The sequence below is a fragment of the Hemitrygon akajei genome, chromosome 5, assembly GCF_048418815.1.
Source record: "Hemitrygon akajei chromosome 5, sHemAka1.3, whole genome shotgun sequence".
Taxonomy (NCBI): Eukaryota; Metazoa; Chordata; class Chondrichthyes; order Myliobatiformes; family Dasyatidae; genus Hemitrygon; species Hemitrygon akajei.
This window is the reverse complement of record NC_133128.1, coordinates 143,182,107-143,203,184: the sequence shown is the minus strand read 5'-3', so window position 1 is coordinate 143,203,184 and position 21,078 is coordinate 143,182,107. Positions and strand designations below refer to the sequence as shown.

The window sequence follows — 21,078 nt, the reverse complement described above, 5'->3', positions numbered from 1 at the left end:
CTTCTTTAAGAGTGGAGAGTCATTTGCAATTCTCCAGTCTTCTGGAAGCATTCTAGAATCTAGTGATTCTTGAAAGATTATTAGTAAAGCCTCCACAATCTCTTCCGCTACCTCTTTCAGAGCCCTCACGTGTTGTCCATCTGGTCCAGGTGGCTTTTCTAACTTGAGACCTTGCAGTTTTCCAAGCACCTTCTTAGTAGTTAGCAACTGCACTCACTTCTGTCCCCTGATGCTCTCGAACATCCAGCATCCTGCTACTGTCTTCTACAGTGAAGGCTGACGCAAAATACATAGTCAGTTTTCCACCATTTCCTTGTCCCCCATTACTACCTCTTCAGTGAAATTTTCCAGCTATCCAATATCTACTCCCAGCTCTCTTTTACTCTTTATATATCTGAAAAATCTTTTGGTATCCTCTTTGATATTGTTGACCAGCTTAACATCTTTGCGCTCCTTATGGCTTTTTTAGTTGGCTTCTATAGGTTTTTAAAAGCTTCCCAATCCTCTAACTTCCCACTCAATTTTGCTCTATCATATGCCTTTTCTTTTGCTTTTACGTAGGCTTTAACTTCCCATTCAGCACGTGTATCATTCTGTCTTTAGAATACTTCTTTGGGATGTATCTATCCTGCGCCTTCTGAATTGTTCGCAGAAACTCCAGCCATTGGTGCTCTGTCGTCATCCTTGCTAGTCTCCCTTCCAATCAGCTTTGTCTAGCTCCTCTCTTAATCCTCTGTAATTCCCTTTACTCCACTGTAATCTGATATATTTGTCTTTAGCTTCTCCCTCTCAAATTGCAGGATGAATTATATCATATTTTCACTGACTCCTATGGTTCCTTTACCTTAAACTCCTTAATCAAATCCAGTTCATTACACATCACCCAGTCCTGGAAAGCTGATACCCTAGTGGGCTCAGCCACAAGCTGCTCTAAAAAGCCATCGCGTGGGCATTCTATAAATTCCCTCTCTTGGGACCCAGCACCAACCCGATTTTTCCCAATCTACCTGCATATTGAAATCCCCCATGACCATTGTAACATTGCCTTTTTGACATGCATTTTCTATCTTCCATTATAATTTGTAGCCTACATCCTGTCTACTCTTGAGAGTCCTGTATAACACTTCCTTCAGGGCCTTTTTACCTTTGTAGTTCCTTAACGTATCCACAACAACTCTACATCTTCCACTCTTACGTCACATCTTTCAAAGGATTAGATGTAATTTTTATTTACCAACAGAGTCAACTTCCCCCCTCTGCCTACCTGCCTGCCCTTTTGATATCCTTCGATATCGAGCTCCCAGCTATAATCTTCTTTCAGCCACGACTCAGTGATACTCACGATGTCATACGTGCCAATCTCTAACTCATCTACCTATTTGATATACTGCATGCATTCAAATATAACACCTTCAGGCCTGTTTTTAATTTTATCCTCCTGTTCCACTGCAACTCATTACAGTGACTATAATTTTGCCCTATCATCTGCCTGTCTATCTTGACAGTCTCACTACACCCTGCCTATGCTTGTATTCCAACTGCCCTTCCTCAGCCCTATCACTCAGTTTCCCATCCCGTTGCCAAGTTAGTTCAAACCCTCCCCAATAGTTCCAGCAAACCTGCATGCAAGGATTTTGGCCCTCCTCTGGTTCAGGTGTAACCCTTTTTTATATGTCATATCTTATCTTGAAGAGTTCCCAATAATTCAGAAATCTTAATCCCTGTCCCCTGCACCGGTTCTCCAGCTACACATTCATCTGCCAAAGCATCCTGTTCTTTCCCTCACTCTAGTTTGGCACAGACAGCAGTCCAGAGATTACTACCCTGGAGGTCCGGCTTTTCAGCTTTCTACCCAACTCCCTAAATTCTCTCTTCAAGACTTCCTCCCTCTTACTACCTTATGTTACTGGTGTCAATATGTACCAAGACTTCTGGCTGCTTACCCTCTCCCCTTTAAAAGGTCATGGACCCGATCCAAGGCATCCCCAACCCTGACATCTGGAAGGCAATGTACCATCCAGGTGTCTGTATTGCATCCACAGAAACTTGTGCCTACTGCTCTAACTATGGAATACCCTATCACTACTGCAGTCCTCTTCTCCCCCCCTTCCCATCTGAGCTACAGATCCTGACTCAGTGCCAGAGATTCAGACTTCTCCGGTAGATCGTCCACCCCAACAGTATCCAAAGTGGTATACTTATTACCAAGGGGAATGGCTACAGGTGTACTCTGCATTGGCTGCTCATTTCCTTTCCCTCTTCAGTCACCCAGGTACCTGCCTCCTGCAACTTAAGGGTGACCACCTCCTTGTAGCTCCTATCTATCCATCCTCCTCAGTTTCCCATTTGAGCAAATAACACAGAATATTAAACATCAAACCACAGAATCCCTGAAATGGTGACAGCCACAGAGTCAGTTCAGTTTAGCACTGTGTTGATGACTGCCGGCTACAGCTGCAGAACCTGTTCTGTGCCAAAGCACCACAACCAAACCGTGCAAATAGCAAAAAAGAGAAACCAGAAACACACGGAACGTGAACCGTAGAGTCCTCCAAAAATGAGTCAACAATCGCACTGTTCAGCACTGTAGACATTAAACATCAAACTGCAGAGCCCTACAAAAATGACTTGCAGAGCCAGGAGCCACATTGAGCCGATTGAACCTACAATTTCCTCTGGCAGCAGCGAGAGGGAGACGGGTCAAACAAAGGCAGGCATGCTTAACACCCAATCGTCTTCCACTATCCTCGTTGATTTCAATCTTGTTCAATGCTTTAATCAGCGAGGAGTAATGGAACCAACCATGGGTTGGATAATATTATAAAATCTGGGTAATGTTCTTTTGTTTGGCCTGCAGCGGTATGCCCAATTCTAAAACAGAAAGAAACAAAAGAGTTCAAAGTGGAGTTTATTATCATGCACAAGTACATGTATGCACATCTACAAGGAAAAGCTTATTTGCAGCAGCATCATAGCCACATAACATTATATAAGACAATTGCTAATTTATTTTCTTTCTCAAATCCCTTCTCCTGCCTTCTCCCTGTAAGTTTTGAGAAAATTAAGAATCAAGAACCTATCAATGTTTGTTTTAAATATACTGAGTGACTTACTCGGAATGTCAGTTTAAATCGCAATCATAAGTGTAGGCACTTTTGCCTACAGGATGTAAAACAGATTTGCAAACAGATGCCTACAGATTTGCAAAAGGATGTACTTTTGCCCAAGGGGGACCAATATCCTTGCGAGCAGGTTTGCTAGAGTTGTTTGGGAGCCTTTAACCTAATTTGGCAAGGGGATAGGAACCAGAGTGATAGGGCTGAGGATGGGACAGTTGTCTTACAAACAGGCAGTGAAGCAGTGAGATTGCTAGCAAGGACAGACAGATGAACAGGGCAAAATAGCAGTCAGTGGGATGAGTTGCAATGTAAACAGGGGACAAAATCGAAAAGGGTGATGAATACAGAACTGAAGGTATTATATTTGAATGCATGCAGTATACCGGATAAGGTACTTGAGCTTCTAACATAGTTAGAGATTGCAGGTATGATGTTGTAGGTGTCACTGAACTGTGGCTGTACAAGGTGATAACTGGGAGTTCAACATCCAAGGATACACATTATATCGAAAGGATAGGCAGGTAGGCAGAAGGGGTGGGGTGGCTCTGTTGGTAAAAAACAGAGATCAGATTCTTAGACAGAGGTAACATAGAATCAGAAAATGTAGAATTCTTGTGAGGAGCGCTAAGAAACTGCAAGCTTAAAAAGACCCTATTGGGAGTTGTATACAGGTCTCTGAACAGTAGCAAAGCTGTGGGCTACTAATTACAACAGGAGATAGGAAAGGCATGTCAAAAGGGCAATGTTACAATAGTCATGGGAGATTTCAATATGCAGATAGATTAGGAAAATCAGATGGTCTGGATCTCAAGAGGGATAATTTATAGAAAGACGGGAAGGTGCAACCATGGCTGACAAGGGAAGTCAAAGCCAACATAAAAGCAAAAGAGAGTGCATATAATAGTGCAGAAAATAGAGGGAAGTTAGAAGGTAAGCTAGCCAATATTAAAGCAGATACCAAAAGTTGCTTTAGATGTATAAAGGATTATACAGAGGTGAGAGTAGATATTGGCCACTGGAAAGAGATGCTGGAGAGGGAGTAATGATGAACAAGGAAATGGCAGCTGAACGGAATAAGTATTTTGCATCAGTCTTCACTGTGGAAGGCACTAACAGTATGCCGGAAGTATGAGAGTGTCAGAGCTGAGTGAAGTTGCCATTATTGGGGAGAAGGTGCTTGGGGAAACTGAAATGTCTGAAGGTAGATAAATCATCTGGTCTACACCCCAGGGTTCTGAAAGAGATGGCTGAAGAGATCTTGGAGGCATTAATAATGATCTTTCAAGAATCACTAGATTCTGGTATGGTTCCGGAGGATTGAAAAATTGCAAATGTCACCACTGTTCAGGAAGTGAGAGGGGATGAAGAAAGAAAATCATAGGTTAGTCTGACCTCAGTGGTTGGGAATATGTTGGAGTTGATTGTTAAGGAGTACTTAGAGGCACATGATAAAATAGGCTATAATTAGCCTTGTTTCCATTAGGGAAAATCTTGCCTGACATATCTGTTGGAATTCTTTGAACAAAGTAGAATTGGTGGGTGTTGTGTACTTGGATTTTAAGAAGGCCTGCGACAAGGTGCCGCACATGAGGCTGCTTGACAAGTTAAGAGCCCATGGTATTACAGGAAAGATAATAGTATGGATAGAGCATTGGCTGATTGGCAGGAGGCAAAGTGTGGAAATAAAAAGAGCCTTTTCGGGTTGGCTGGTGGTGACTAGTTGTTTTCTGGAAGGGTCTATGTTGAGACTGCTTTTTTTAACGTTATTTGTCAATGATTTAAATGACAGAATGGATAGCTTTGTGGCCAAATTTGCGAACGAGAGGAAGATAGTTGGAGGGGCAGGTAATGTTGAGGAAGCTGAAGGGCTGCAGAAGGACTTGGACAGATTAGGAGAATGATCAAAGAAGTGGCAGATGAAATGTGGTGTCGGGAAGTGTATGGTCATACACCTTGTTAGAAGAAATAAAAGGGTAGACAATTTTCACTCCATTTAGAAAATAGAAAAATCTAAAGTGCAAAGGGACTTGGGAGTCCTTGTGAAGGATTTGCTAAAGTTTAATTTGGAGGTTGACTCAGTGGTGAAAAAGGCAAATGCGTTGTTGGCATTCATTTCAAGAGGACTAGAATATAAAAACAAGGATGTAATGTCGAGGCTTTAAGGCACTGGTGAGGCCTCCTTTGGAGTATTGTGAGCAGTTTTGGGCCCCTTCTCTAACAAAGGATGTGCTGATTTTGGAGAGGGTTCAGAGGAAGTTCACGAGAATGATTCTAGAAATGAAAGGGTTACCATATGAGGTCCAATAAATGGCTCTGGGTCTGTACTCACTGGCATTCAGAAGAATTTGGGAGGATCTCATTAAAACCTGTCAAATGTTGAAAATTCTTGATAGAGTAAATGTGGAGAGGATGTTTCCTCTGGTGGGAGAGTCTAGGTCTAGAGTGCACAACCTCAGAATTGAGGGGTGTCCATTTAAAATGGAGATGAGGAGGAATTTCCTTGGCCAGAGAGTGGCGAATATGTGGAATTCGTAGTCACATTTGGTTGTGAAGGCCAAGTCATTGAGTATATTTAAGGCAGAGGCTGATAGTTTTTTGCTTAATCAGGGCATGATGGGTAATGGGTAGAGGGTAAGATATTGGGGCTGAGAGGGAAATGAATTAGCCATGATGAAATGGTGGAGCAGACTCAATGGGCCAAATGGCCAATTTTGCTCCAATGTCTTATGGTTAAGCTGCATTCACAAGAAGAACATAAATTTGTCATAACTTATACATAGAAAATTTTATATTATACATTTGCAAGAAAGAAAAGTAGCTCAAGAAAGAAGACCATTTTATTGCAAGGTTGCAAAGTGTTCGTAGTGTTGCTAAACTGGAGGGATTAGTGGTTTTCCAGTTAATTCAAGAACTGGATGGTTGAAGGGAAGTAGCTGTTTTCAAACCTCTGGTGTGGGACTTCAGGCTTTTGTATCTCCTGCCAGATGGTAGCTGTGAAAAGATGGCATCGCCTAGATGGTGGGGATCTCTTTGGAGGCAGCTGCTTCTGTGAATACTACCGGTGGTAGGGAGGGATGTTCCATGATGTCAGAGACCCACCACTCTACAGCTTCTGGCAGTTTTGTGCATTTGAATTGCCATACCAGCCCATGATGCAACCAGTCAGGATGACTTCAACAGTACATCTGTAGAAGTTGTTAGTGTTGGTGAGAAGCTGAGCCTCCTTAACCTCCTAAGAAAGTAAAGCTGTTGCCGTACTTTCCTTATAATTGCATCTGTGTGCAGGGCCCAGGATGTCAGTGTATGTCAACAGACACAGAATGCTAGAGAAACTCAGATCCGGCAGCATCTATGGAAAAGAATAAACAGTCAACATTTGGGGCTGAGACCCTTCATCAGGACTGGAAAGTAAGGTGGAAGAAGTCAGAATAGGAAGGTTGGGGGAGGGGAAGCAGAGCAAGTTAGAGTGTGATAGGTGAAGCCTGGTGAGTTGGGGGGTGGGGGGGAGGGAATGAAGTAAGACACCAGGAGGTGATAGGTAGAAAAAGTAAAGGACTGGCGAAGAAGGAATCAGATAGGGAAGTAGAGTGAACCATAGGAGAAAGAGAAGGAGGAGGAACAGCAGAGGAACTATTTAGACAGGTGAGGAGAAGACAAGATGTAAGAGGAGGATCAGAGTGGGGAATTGAAAAATAAGGCAGGGACAAACAGGAGAAAAATTCCTGGGTTGCAGATATTTATTTTCATGCCATCAGGTTGGTGGCTATCCAGACAGAATATGAAATGTTGCTCCTCCAATCTGAGAGTGGCTTCATCGTGCAGTAGAGGAGGCCATAGATGGAATTAAAATGGTTAGCCACTGGGAAGTCCTGCTCTTTGCAGATGAGCGAAGGAGCTTAACAAAGCGGTGCCCCAGTCTACATCTGGACTCGCCAACATAGAGGAGGCTGCACCGGAACACCAGATACAGGAGACGCCCCAGCAGATTCATAGATGAAGTGTTGCCTCACCTGGAAGGACTGTTTGTGGCCATGAATGGAGGTGAATGAAGAAGTGAATAGGCAGGTGTGGCACCTTTTTGGTGAATGGGCATTGAGTCTGGAAGACAGTAACTTGCCCATACAAAAGATCAAGTGTTGTTCCTTGACCTTTCTTTGGGCCTTATTATAAATGTGCGAGAGACCACGGACAAGGTGATCAGAGTGAGAAAGATAATTAAAACACAGGAAGTCAAAAGGTCAGAGTCACTTCAACTTAGAGTATGTTACTGAAATACCAGCAACATGTCTCCTGTCTCACTTGGGGCCCAACACTCTTAACCATTGCAACACAACCATCAAAGAGTCAACTCACCCACACATTCATAAAGCAAACCACTAGGCTTTTGCTCCTTCTTGCTGCATACAAACAAAAGCTGAAATGTGAGGATTCAGCACAGAAAGTCATGCCGTATTGGTCCAACAAAACGGATCAGTTTCTATGTGATTGCTTTGAGTTGGTAGACTGAACAGTGTTCAAAAACTCAGCGGTCAACCTAGATAATTATGCCTCCACCATCACAGGCTTTTATCAGCAAGTGAATAGAGTACTATATAGCAATCATGGATGAACTAGGAGATCCACACTCTGCTAGAGTGTAGGACTGTGGCATTCAAATCAGGTGACCCATACAAGAAATTGAGATATGATTTCCATAAACCTATCAGGAATACCAAGGAACAGTAACCAGTTGAAATTAGTCCCAGATCAGCTATCAATTGTGGTAGGCCTTCTGCGTTATAATAGGCTACATACAAAGTTGGCAACAACAGCGCATCGCATTCTGATCAGCTTAACACATTCTATACATGTTTGAGTAAAAGTGACTTGGAATGTCACCACCCACCCTGACAGCTTCCAGTGCACCCAAACACACAGTTGCAGATTTAAGATGCGTCTTCTAGAGAGTGAATCTGAGGAAAGCATATGTCCCTGGTTGTGTCTTTAAGTCCTATGTAGATCAGCTGATGGAGTGTTTGCAGATATTAAACTCTCACTGCTTTAAGAAGACTGCTGTAATACAGATGCCTGAACCAAGCTGATGTGCTTTATTGACAATGGCCTGGTGGCTCTGACACCCACCATCATAAAGTACTTTGAGAGGCTGGTGATGTCATTCATTAACTCCATCCTCCCAGATAACCTTAACCCGTTGCAGTTTGTCTACAGCTGAAACAGACTATGCAGAGGCCGTCTCCCTGGCCCTAAACTCATCTCTGGAGCATCTGAACAGTAAAAACAACGACGTTATACTATTGTTTATTGACTGCACCTCTGAACACGTAGACCTGGGTCTCAGAAAGTCCCTTTGCAACTGGATCCTTGACATCCTGAGCAATAGACCAATGTCAGTAAGGGTAGCAGCAACAATTCTGCCACAATTATTCTCAGCACTAGTGCATCATCAGGCCCTACTCTACACTGTGTACTCTCATGACTGTGTGGCCAGACTCGGCTCTAACTCCATCCACAAATTTGCAGGTGATACCTCAGCATTGGGCCATATTCCAAATGACAATGACTCAAGAGTACAGGAAAGAGGTGGAGGGCCAAGTGACATGGTATGACAACATCCTTTCCCTCAATGTCAGCAAAACTAAACATTGGCTTCAGGAAGGGGGGAGTTGCATGTACCGCTGTTGACATCATCGGTGCTGAGGTTGAGAGCTTCCAAGTTCCCAAGAGTGAATATCACCAATACCCTGTTCTCATTCAGCCATCTTTGCCAGAGCCACTGGGAAATTGTAATTAAGATCATAAGACTAAAAAATACAGGAGCAGATTTAGGCCATTTAGCCATCGAATGTGCTCCGCCATTTCATCATGGCTGATCCATTTTCCCTTTCAGCCCCATTCTCCTGTCTTCTCCCTATATTTCTTCATACCCTGACTAATCAAGAATCTATAAACCTCTGCTTTAAAAATACCCAATGACCCGGCCTCCACAGCCGACTGTGGCAACGAATTCCACAGTTTCACCACTCTGGCTAAAGAAATTCCTCATCATCTCAGTTCTAAATGACCATCCTTCTCTTCTGAGGCTGATCTTAGATATCAACATTTGATAGGCTTCAATGAGGTCACCCATCATTCTTCTGAATTCCAGTGAGTAGAGACCCAGAGCCATCAAACAGTCCTCATATGACAAGCGTTTCAAACCTGGTGGTATTTTCGTCAACCTCCTTTGAACCTTCTCCATTGTCAGTACATCCTTTCTTAGATAAGAGACCCAGACCTGCTCACAATACCCTCATGTGAGGCCTCACCAGTGCTTTATAAAGCCTCAACATAACATCCTTACTTTTATATTCTAGTCCTCTCAAAAAGAATGCTAATATTGCATTTGCCTTTCTTACCATTGACTCAAGCTGCAAATTAACCTTCATGAAATCCCCCCAAGTCACTTTAAATTTTCTCTCCTTTTAGAAAATAGTGTACTCTTTTATTCCTTCTATCAAAGTACATAGCCATACACTTCCTGACTCTGTATTCTATCAGCCACTCCTTTTCCCATCTTCCTAATCTGTCTAAGTCCTTCTGTAGCCTCTCTGCTTCCTCAAAACTACCTGTCCCTCCACCTATCTTCGTATCGTCCGCAAACTTGGCCACAAAACCAACAATTCTGTCATGAAAATCATTGACATATAACATAAAGAAGTGGTCCCTGTGGAATACCTCCTGCAAGTTGGCCAATGTTTTATCCATGTTAGTATCTTTCCTGTAATCCTATGTTAAGCAGCCTCATGTGTGACGCTTTGTTAAATGCCTTCCGACAATCAAATACACAACCTCCTCCAATTCTCCTTTTTCTATCGTGTGTGTTATTTCTTCAAAGACGTCCAACAGATTTGTCAGGCAGATTTTTTTCCTTTACACCATGCTGACTTTGGCCTATTTTAAAATGTGCCTCCAGGTACCCCAAAAACCACATCCTTAACAATCGACTCCAACATCTTCCCAACCACTGACATCAGACTAACTGGCCCATAGTTTCCTCTCTTCTGCCTTTCTCCCTTCTTGAAGAGTGGAATGACTCTTACTAATGCCTCGTCAGTCTCTTCAGCTACATCTTTCAGATCCTTATGGTGCAGACCGTCTGGTCCAGGTGACTTGACTGCCTTTAGACCTTTAGATTTCCAAGAACCGTCTCCCTAGTAATGGCAACTTCACACACTTCTGCCCCTTGACACTGTCAAACATCTGGCATTCTGCTAGTATCCTCCTTCGTGAAGACTGATGCAAAATACTTACTCAGTTCATGGGCCATTTCCTTGTGCCCCATTACTAGCTCACCAGCATCATTTTCCACTGGTCTCATCTCTCTTTTACACTTCTTATATCTGAAGAAACTTTTGGTATTCTTTTTAATATTATTGGCTATCTTACTTTTGTATTTCATCTTTTGCTCCTTTATGACTTTTTTGTTGCCTTCTGTTAGTTTTTAAAAGCTTCCGAATCCTCTAACGTCCCACTAATTTTTGCTCTATTATATGCCCTCTTTTTGACTTTTATGTTGGCTTTGACTTTCAGCCATGGCTGCATCATCCTTCCTTTAGAATACATCTTCTTTGGATTGTTCACCTTCAGAATTGCTCCCTCCAAATTGCTCCCAGAAATTCCAGCCATTGATGTGCTGTCATCCCTGCTGCTGTTCCCTACCTATTAATTTTGGCCAGCTCCCCTTTCATGCCTCTGTAATTCCTTTTACTGTAATACTGGCACAGCTGACTTCCTCAAATTGCAGGGTGAATTCTGTCATATTATGATTACTGATCTTTTGACCTTAAGCTCCCTAATTAATTCTGGTTCACTGTACAACATCCAGTCCAGATTAGTTGATCCCCAAGTGGGCTCAACCATGAGCTGCACTAATAAACCCAACTTGTAAGCACTCTACAAATTCCCCCTCTTGGGATCCATCACCATCCCGTTTTTTCCAGTCTATCTGCATACTGAAATTCCCCATGACTACAGTCGGCCCTCCTTATCCGCAAGGGATTGGTTCCGGGACCCCTCGCGGATACCAAAAACGCGGATGCTCAAGTCCCTTATTCAACCTGTCTCAATGTGGTGGATCTTAGGACCCAGCGGAACCCCAGACCTTATTTAACCTGTCTCAGTGTGGTGGATGTTAGGACCCGGCGGCAGAGGTCTAACTCAACAATGCTTCTGTTCACAAAAATAATCACGATCACGATTGAAAATAAAGTGGAAATAATAAAGCAATCGGAAAGAGGTGAAACGTCATCGGTCGGTCATTGGAAAAGCGTTAGGCTACAGTCAGTCAACGATCAGAACAATTTTAATGGATAAAGTGAGAAAGGCCCTGCCCCGATGAAAGCTACAATTATTACTAAGCAACACAGTGGTTTAATTATTGGGTTTTGGGTTTTTGATCCTCCACATCAACCCGGCACGGTGGAGAATGCACTCGGGAGCGGTCTGTTACTGGATCAAACTCGGGAACTTTTGCTCCCAAGCCTGGCGCTGAAACATACGTTCTTAAGTGGTTTATATGCATAGAAAGGTAAAATATATACTATATACTAAGACAAACGTTTGACTAACTGACACTAAATAATACCGGATGTACCTGTTTCAACTTACATAGTAAGAGAACTTCCGATTTTTTTTTCAATCCCGATCCACGGTAACCTACGCACATCCTCCTGTATACTTTAAATCATCTCCAGATTACTTATAATACTTAATACAATGTAAATGCTACGTAAACTAGTTGTTATATTGCATTGTTTAGGGAATAATGACAAGGAAAAAAAGTCTCTACATGCTCGAACAACAAGTGCTGGAAGAGCACTTCTGGGTTTTTGCAATCCGCGGGCATGTGGAACTCGCGGATAAGGAGGGCCGACTGTATTGCAATATCACCCCTATTAGGTGCCTTTTCTATTTTGTGTTGTTATTCATATCCCACATACTTGCCACTGTTCAAAAACCTGTATATAACTCCAATAAGGTTCTTTTTACCCTTGCAGTTTCTTGCCTCTACCCACAACAATTCTACACCTTCTGGTCTTATGTCATCTCTTTTAATGATTTGATTTCACCTTTTACCAACAGAGCCACCCTCCCTCTCCACCTACCTGCCTGTCCTTTTCATTCAATGTGTATCCTTGGATATTAAGCTCCCAGCTATAATCTTCTTTCAGCCACGATTCAGTGATGCCCACGATTTCATACATACCAATTTGTAACTGTGCTTCAAGTTAATCTACCTTGTGCTGTATACTGCATGCAATAAAAATATAACACCTTCAGTCCTGTATTCTCCCTTTTCAATTTTGCCGGTCTTTTACATTGCAACTCAACCCATTGACTGCAATTTTGTCCTATCATCAACCTCTCCTTGCTAGCACTGTCACTACACACTGCCTCTGTGTGTAAACCAACTACCTTATCCTCAGCTCTATCACCCCAGTCTCCATCCCCCTGCCAAATTAGTTTAAATCATCCTGGACAGCTCTAGCAACCTGCCCACAAAGATATTGGTCCCAAGCATATGACCTTGTTTTGGGTACTGCGATTATAGTGGTCTTCTTAAAGCAGGGATGTAGTTTAAATTTGGCATTGGTCATGTTGTCAACTTAGTCATGTTGACACCATGGCTAAGAAAGCTGACCATTGCCTCTTCTTCCTCAAGAGGCTAAAGAAATTTGCCACTGACCCTCTGACCATCAGCAGTTTTCAGAGATACACCATAGAATGCCTCCTATCTGGATGCATCCCTGCTTGATATGACAACTGTTCTGTCTTTGACCACAAAAAAAAAAGCAGCGTCTAGCACATCACGGAATTAAACCCGTCCTTGGGCTCTGTCTACATTTCCTGCTGCCTCAGTAAAGAAGCCCAGCATAATCAAAGATTTCACTTATGCCCAACATTCCCACTTCTTCCCCCCCCCCCCCCCCGCACCACCCCACTGTTATAAGATTATTGGGCAGTTCCCTATGATAAGATGGATTCTTGATCTCACAGTCTACTTTGTTATGATCTTGCACATTACTGTCTACCTGTACTGCACTTTGCTGTGCAACTATAACACCTTATTCTGCCCTCTGTTGCTATTTTACTACTTCAATGCCCTGTTGTAATGAGCTGGACAATGCCAAGGCATGTAAGCAGGAATGGGAATAAAATTGAACAAGACTCGCCCTAACTTGATTCCTAACTCCAAGACTTGTGTCTAATTTTGGTGTGAAATCTGCTTCAGTGTTTGAGATACTGCAGTTTTTACTTCATTTAGTCAATTGCTGGTTAACATATTGCAAGCTATTCTTTTTGGGTAGATGCAGTGTCTTCTGTAGAACAGTTTGTACAGAAGTATTCTGATGTCCTGATCAGTATTCACCATTCGCCAAGTATTACCTTAAGAGTAGCAATGCTTTATTTCTTTGCTGGTTCTTGAAGGTCAATTGATCGTGGACCAAGCTTGTTTCCTGGAGATACTTGATTTGAGTGAACTTTGCAAATTCTAGTTTAAGAGATTTTCCTTGTAGTTGTAACCTTCATTTGCATCACAGTGAACTGTCTTTTCCTACGCAGAAATATGAACAGAATATCTCTACAGCTTATCTGCAAAGCATCGAAGAAGCCTACAAAAAGTCCTTCATTCCAGAGATTCGGTAAGTATACTGCAAACCCTATATTGATTTTTGGGTTTCAATGCAGAGTTTATGACTTTTCAACCAATCCGGTGTCACAGCACAACAGACTTTACACTTTAGAGCATTAATAGGATTGCTGGGCTGAATGGCACATGCTGCTGTTTAGGTTCCAAATATCTCTCTTTCATCCCTCTCCATCTAACCCATCATGATGTCCCTTTTTTCTCCCGATATTCCCAATGAAGTGTTCCTACAGTTCTGAACTTTGCCTTTATTTGTCCATTTGTCTTTCATAATTTTGAAGATGTTGTAATAATCTCCTTTCCATGAAAGTTGTGTCAACCTATTTAATCTTTTCTGATAGTCATAAGTTCTCAGTTGAGTATTATTCAAGTAAATTACTTTTGCATCTATGTATAATATAAAGACCAAGTGACTGTCCACAGTATTCTCGGAATGACTTCATGAATGTTGGAGTCATAGAGGGATTGATCACTACAGCACAGAAACAGGCCCTTTGGCCCATCTAGTCCATGCCAAAGGGTTATTTTGCTTAGACCCATCGACCCACACCTGGACTATAGCCCTCCCACCCTAACTTTTTTTAAAACATTGTAATCGAAGCCGCATCCACCACTTCTGCTGGCAGCTGTTTCCAAAGTCACACCACGCTGAGTTAAGAAGCTCCCCCTCAGGTTACCCCTTACATATTTCACCTTTCACCTTTAACCTAGTGACCTCTACTGTTACTCTCATCCAATCTCAGTGGAAAAGGCCTGCTTGCATTTACCGTAGATTCCGTACTACAGAGCGCACCTGATTAAAAGCCGCTGGCTCTAATTTTAGAAAGAAAATCAATTTTGTACTTGTACAAGCCGCACCGGATTTTAAGCCGCAGGTGTCCCACATTGTAATATGAGATATTTACACAGAAAGATATTACACGTGAGGATTTTTCAACTTTTAATTAAATCCGTATGGTAACATAAACAAATACATATTGCAAATGCTTTTTTTCGAACCATGCCTGTAACACGGCTACTTTTAAATATACATACGTATCGGTATCACACAAATTACTTTGCGTATACTTTTTTACTGAACAGTGCACGAACAACATTCCAATATCTCCTAACGACTGGTAAAAAAATATATACTGCAGCCTACCAGGAAAAGTTATTGATCGCCTTTAACTTAAAAGCAGCGTTCTCGCGCGGGTCTAATGCGCTCGCCCCCACCTTTCCGTTTATCGCAAACCGGTATTTTCCCACAAGACGCGGCGAAACCGGATGTGACGTCATAGCATCCCGGGATGTAGTACAGAAAACAAATATACTTAAAACACTTCTAACTTTAACTAGAAAATACTAACAAATGAATTACTAAGCGAAAATATTATAAACTAAATAACTGCCATAAAGGCAGCACAATGCTTTTCTTCGAGTGTTTTCCATGTTGATGAGGGTGAGTACAAATGACTGATTTACAATAATTTAATTGTGAAAGTGCGCTTGATTTATCGTACAATTTCATTGGACCTCTGTGAACTACTCATCAATTTTATTGGTCTACTGTTACGAGGCAAAATGTTTTTGGCGGCATGAAAAAAAACCATGTATTAGCCGCACCGTAGTAAAGGCCGCAGAGTTCAAAGCTGTTCAAAGCGTGGGAAAAAAGTAGCGGCTTATAATCCGGCATCTACGGTATCTTATCTATACCCTTCATAATTTTGTATACTCCTATCAAATCTCCCGTCGTTCTATGATCCAGGAATAACATGCTAATCTATTTAAGCTTTCCCTATAACTGAGGTCCTTAAGTCTCAGCAACATCCTTGTAAATTTTCTCTGTACTTTTTTCAGTGCTATTGATACCTTTCCTGTAGGGAGGTGAGCAGGACAACACACTGTACTCTGTTTGTTCTCTGCAAACTTAGATAATTTCTCTGTTTTTGAAATCAAACCCTAATGCTTTTATGTGTTTAAACAGTCTCTTTTGCGATTTGTTTATTTGATCTCTGTATCCCTTTAACCTTTTTGGCTACACATTCTGACATTGTAGCATCCACTTATTACTTTACACTGAAATTATTTAATTAAAAATAATTTTGCAAGCTTATTAATATTGCACACCTCTGTATTACCCATCGATCCTTGCAAGACTCAAAATTTGATGTTACTGACAAGCTTCCAGTATTAGAAGTAAATTTGAATCCAAGCAGTACATGTAAATCGTACTTAATGGTTGTGGAATGTCAGTTCTCAATGTTTTTAAACCTGAGCAATACAGGTGGCCCCTGTTTTTCGATCGTTCGCTTTATGACAGCTCGTCATTACGAAAGACCTACATTAGTACCTGCTTTCGCTAAGGCACCTGCTTTAAATGTGTGTTTACTCCGAGAAAGACTACCATGACCGTGAAGCCTTGTGCGGGCAGTTGTGTGTACATGCGTGTATGTGCGTAGGCGTGTACGTTCACATGCATGTACTTGCCAATTTTTTTTTTCTCCAAATCGATTTTGGCTTGCTGTCTCCCAATCCTGATAAGTGAAACAATACCATACATACAATATTTCTACTTTATACAGGCTGTATACTTATCATATAATTCCTGTTTTTACTATAAGTCTGTGTTATTTTAGGTTTTATGTGTTATTTGGTATGATTTGGTAGGTTATTTTTTTGGGTCTGGGAACATTCAAAAATTTTTTGCATATAAATTAATCGTAATTGCTTCTTCGCTTTACGACATTTCGACTTAGAAACGGTTCCATAGGAACGCTGTACCTTCGGATAGTGGGGGAAACCTGTAATCTCCATTTGCTTTTAACTTTTCAGTCAATTAAGTATTCTACTTAATCCAAAACTCAGTATTGTGACAATCATGATCTACTTTACAATATCTGATCTGTTCTGGGACCCCTACTCTTTGTGATTTTTATAAAAGACCTGGATGAGGAAGTGGAGGGATGGGTTAGTAAATTTGCTGATGACACAAAGGTTGGGGGTGTTGTGGATAGTGTGGAGGGCTGTCAGAAGTTACAATGGGACATTGATACAATGCAAAACTGGGCTAAGTAGTGACAGGTGGAGTTCAACCCAGATAAGTGTGAGGTGGTTCATTTTGGTAGGTCAAATATGATGGCAGAAAATAGCATTAATGGCAAAACTCTTGGCTGTGTGGAGGATCAGAGGGATCTTGGAGTCTGAGTCCATAGGACACTCAAAGCTGCTTCACAGATTGACTCTGTGGTTAAGAAGCCATACGGTGTATTGACCTTCATCAATCATGGGATTGAGTTCAAGAGCCGAGAGGTAATGTTACAGCTATATAGGACCCTGGTCAGACCCCACTTGGAGAACTGTGCTGAATTCTGGTCACCTCACTACAGGAAGGATGTGGAAACCCTAGAAAGGGTGCAGAGGAGATTTACAAGGATGTTGCCTGGATTGGGGAGCATGCCTTATGAGAATAGGTTAAGTGAATTTGGCCTTTTCTCCTTAGTGACTGAGGATGAGAGGTGACCTGATAGAGGTGTACAAGATAATGAGGGGCATTGATCGTGTGGATAGTCAGAGGCTTTTTCCCAGGGCTGAAATGGCTAGCATGAGAGGGCACAGGTTTAAGGTGCTTGGCAGTAGGTACAGAGGACATGTCAGGGATAAGTTTTTTACGCAGAGAGTGGTGAGTACGTGGAATGGGCTGTCAGTGGCGGTGGTGGAGGTGGATACGATAGGGTCTTTTAAGAGACTTTTGGATAGGTACATGGAGCTTAGAAATATAGAGGGCTATGGGTAAGCCTAGATAGTTCTAAGGTAAGGACATGTTTGGCACAGCTTTGTGGGCCAAAGGGCTTGTATTGTGCTGTAGGCTTTTTAGGTTTCTATGTTTCTAATATCAAAAGCTTTCTGAGTGTTCCATCTGGAAAAAGCAATCCTGTGTTTCCAATTGTGAGTGTGTGGTGAACATGTTTGAATTTAAAGTTTGATCTTTCTGTACAAAGTAAAGAACCTATAGCCCACTCTCACTCCTCGCCAGGGCCTGTCTTGAGCAGCTAATGTTCAGTTCTCTCAGCTTTGTATTAATTTATTTATTGAGATGCAGCACAGAATAAGTCCTTTGGCTCTTTGAGCCTTGCTGCTCAGCAATCCCCAATTTAATCCTCACCTAATTATTGGATAAATTACCAGTTAACCTACCAACCAGTCTTTGGACTATGGGAGAAAACCAGAGCATCCAGAGGAAACCCATGTGGTCACAGGGAGACCGTACAAACTCCTTACAGTCAGCAGCAGGAATCGAACTCGGGCTGGCTATACCGTGCTAACCGCTGTGCTAAAGTGCTGCCCTGTACCTGTAGCTTTCGATACTCATGCAACAGCAGTGAATTCCCTGACTTTTCACCATTGTAACTGCACCCAAAACTTATTTTGAATTTAGTATTCTAATCCTTTCATATTTGTTTCTATTTTGCCAGTGTTAATGGGTGGTGATTTTAAATACTTGCACATTTTGTGAAATGAATGTGCAAGCTGAGCTTTCCAGATGTAGAGCCTATTAACATAACCTTTCATTGTTTGTTTTTGTGACATTTAAGCTAAATGTCAAGCGGAATACTTCATAGAAATCTGCTCCTGTAACAAAATCAAACAAGTCAGACACTGATGCCTTTGTTCTGGAAAAAATGACGAGGGTTTTAAAAATGGCAACAGTGATGATCCTGTACTCTGTGTGGTGCTGATAGTTTGCATTTCTGTTTGAAGGCCTGTTTTAAATAAAATCCCACGACTGACTTTTACGAAAAAAATGGGTTCGTGTGTTCATAATTCTTAACATATTGAATGATTGCGCATATACATTGCTGTTTAAACAATGTTTATTTGCACATTTTGCCAAAACAGCTTCCTTATGAAATACATTTTTTGTTTAAACTTAGTTTTCCAAATGTTCTTTTTATCCTGTATCCAATCTCTTGTCGTGAATTTGTTGCCATATGGTATTCCCATACCGCACTTCTATCCCACAGCAATCAAGTAATTAGTACCTGATTCATTGTGGATGCTCGCCATTGAGAACTTTCACCGAAGTTCACATTAGTAAGTGGCAATAATAAGCCAGTTTAAATGTGAAAGAATAAAACTGCAGTAAAACACCAATAATCCACTGTCCCATTGTTCAGAATTTTGCTGATAGTTCAGCATCTGCTTCAGAAGTGAGCTAGAGTATGGACTGGACACTTAGAAGTCACTGTTCCCAGTGCCTGCTCTGGATGCATCTCTTCGCTGGAAAATTCGTTAAACTGCTGTGTATCAACCAATTTAAAAAAGTGACCTTTCATTGTTTGTTTTTTCATTGTTAGCATTTTCATGGTAGTAATTTCCAGTTTTGGGTAGTGGGGTGGAGATGCATCTCTATCTAAAGAGGTGCAAGGTGTTCCTTCCCTTCACTAACCTGCAGGTCAAAGTATAGCACCTGCTTAGCCGCCAATTGGGGTCACGTGAAGTCATGAGAGCAGATAGTGGATGGTTGTATGAGCAGCTGGTGCATATCACAAGTTCTGGTTATGTGACCACAGTCAATGTCTGAAGAGTATTGATTATAGCTGGGGTCATCTGTTTGGAAAGATGCGTTCCAAAAGAAAGCCATGGCAAGTTACTTATACAAAATTTACCAAGAACAATAATGATCATAGATCATGATCGCCCACATAATATGACACAGCACACAATGATGATCTGGTAACACAGAAAATCTGTCAGTGTTTGAAGGGGATTGAAAGAAAGGTGAAGGCCAAGGGAATGGGCCTTTTCTGGAAATAATTAACATTTATGGATGTGGCAGTTCCTCGTATTATCATGAAGATGCTTCATTTGCAGAAGCTGCTAATAGATTATGAATGGACTTACTTATTTTAAAAAGTCTCTAAAACACTGAATATCTGCAGCATGGCTATTCTAGGTCTAACAGTAATAACTTTGTTTTTCAGTGGGATATCTAATGTTTTGCAGTATGAAGCTACAGAGCTTCCTGATGAAGAACAGGTAAGAATAATTATAACAATTGCTAAACTTTCCTGTTACAGCTTTCTCTCTTGTTGCTCTGTTTTACTCATTGAGAAGTTTTGCAACCTGGTTTTCTAGCGATGGAAATATGCTTGCATCAAAGTGGATAAAAAGAGAATCTTGTAGGCTTGAATCCTTGTGTTCTTCAGTCTGAAATCACTGGTGCTCAGCTGTTTCAGAATCACGTTTAATATGAATTACAGTAAGTATAAAAGAAAAAAAAAAGTAGTGAGGTACTGTTCATGGGTTCAACATTTATAAATCTGATGACAGAGGGGAAGAGGCTATTCTTGAATCAGTTGGTATGTGCCTTAAGGCTCCAGTACCACCTCCTTAATGGTAGCAATGAGAAGAGGGCATGTCTTGGGTGATGGGGGTCCTTAATGATGGATGGTGCCTTTTTGAGGCATCATTCCTTGAAGGTATCCTGGATGCTGGGGCAGCTAGTGCCAATGACAGAGCTGACTGAGTTTACAACTTTCAATAGCTTATTCTGATCCCGTGCAGTGCCCCAGATCTTAGGTTCTGAGGCCTCTTCCTTGGTGGTTGTAGGAGTTGACTCTGGGCCTGCAGGAAGTGGTTCTGATAGGTCTGAAAACTTTTCTTCTGGACATGTTGGCATCTCGAACAGTGCATGGCAAGCTGCTCAATCCACTGATTTACCGCAAGCCACCAGCCAATGCTTCGAGTGAATGCTTTCATTTTGACCATGCCTAGGTGGCTGACATGTAGCTCCTCCAGCATTTCAGCTTTCAGTTTGGATGTAACAACAATTCTCAATCCCCACATAAGGCAACCCTGTCAAGGGCAAGTTCATCCCAGTGCTGGTAAAAATGGGGGATCTGAATTTTTAGCTGAACGTTCCAGCCACTTTGAGTGACCTTGTACATCTGAGTCTATGTGAGGGCATTTCAGCTCTCCCTCTGAATAATCTACCTCGTAATAGTGAGCCCTGTGATTTGCACTGGGGAGAATACATCAAGCACAATGTCCTCTTCTGTAAATTTTTCAGGTGTTTCCTTTTCCAAGGGTTAACGGGCCAATCTATCAGACTTTCCATAATTAGTTGTCCTCTTGAATTTGATCTTGTAATTGTCACCTCCAAGAAACAGAGCTCATCTCTGCATTCGTGCTGCTGCTGTTAGTGGTGCACCTTTCTGTGTACTGAAAATGGACGCTAGTGGTTGATGGTAGGTAATAAGGATAAACTCTTTCCAATATGAGTACTGATTG

The 21,078-nt window shown here is 41.8% G+C and overlaps 1 protein-coding gene across 3 annotated transcripts in view; it reads left to right on the top strand.

Annotated features, from left to right (window-relative positions):
* The window catches only part of ndufa10 (NADH:ubiquinone oxidoreductase subunit A10), an 86,044-nt gene that overhangs the window by 26,550 nt on the left and 38,416 nt on the right, over positions 1–21,078 (top strand). For all 3 annotated transcript variants that reach the window (XM_073046739.1, XM_073046740.1, XM_073046741.1), the window contains 2 exons: positions 13,722–13,801; positions 19,770–19,824. In XM_073046739.1, the coding sequence (XP_072902840.1) occupies positions 13,722–13,801; positions 19,770–19,824 (135 nt within the window). The remainder of the gene's footprint in view (positions 1–13,721; positions 13,802–19,769; positions 19,825–21,078) is intronic.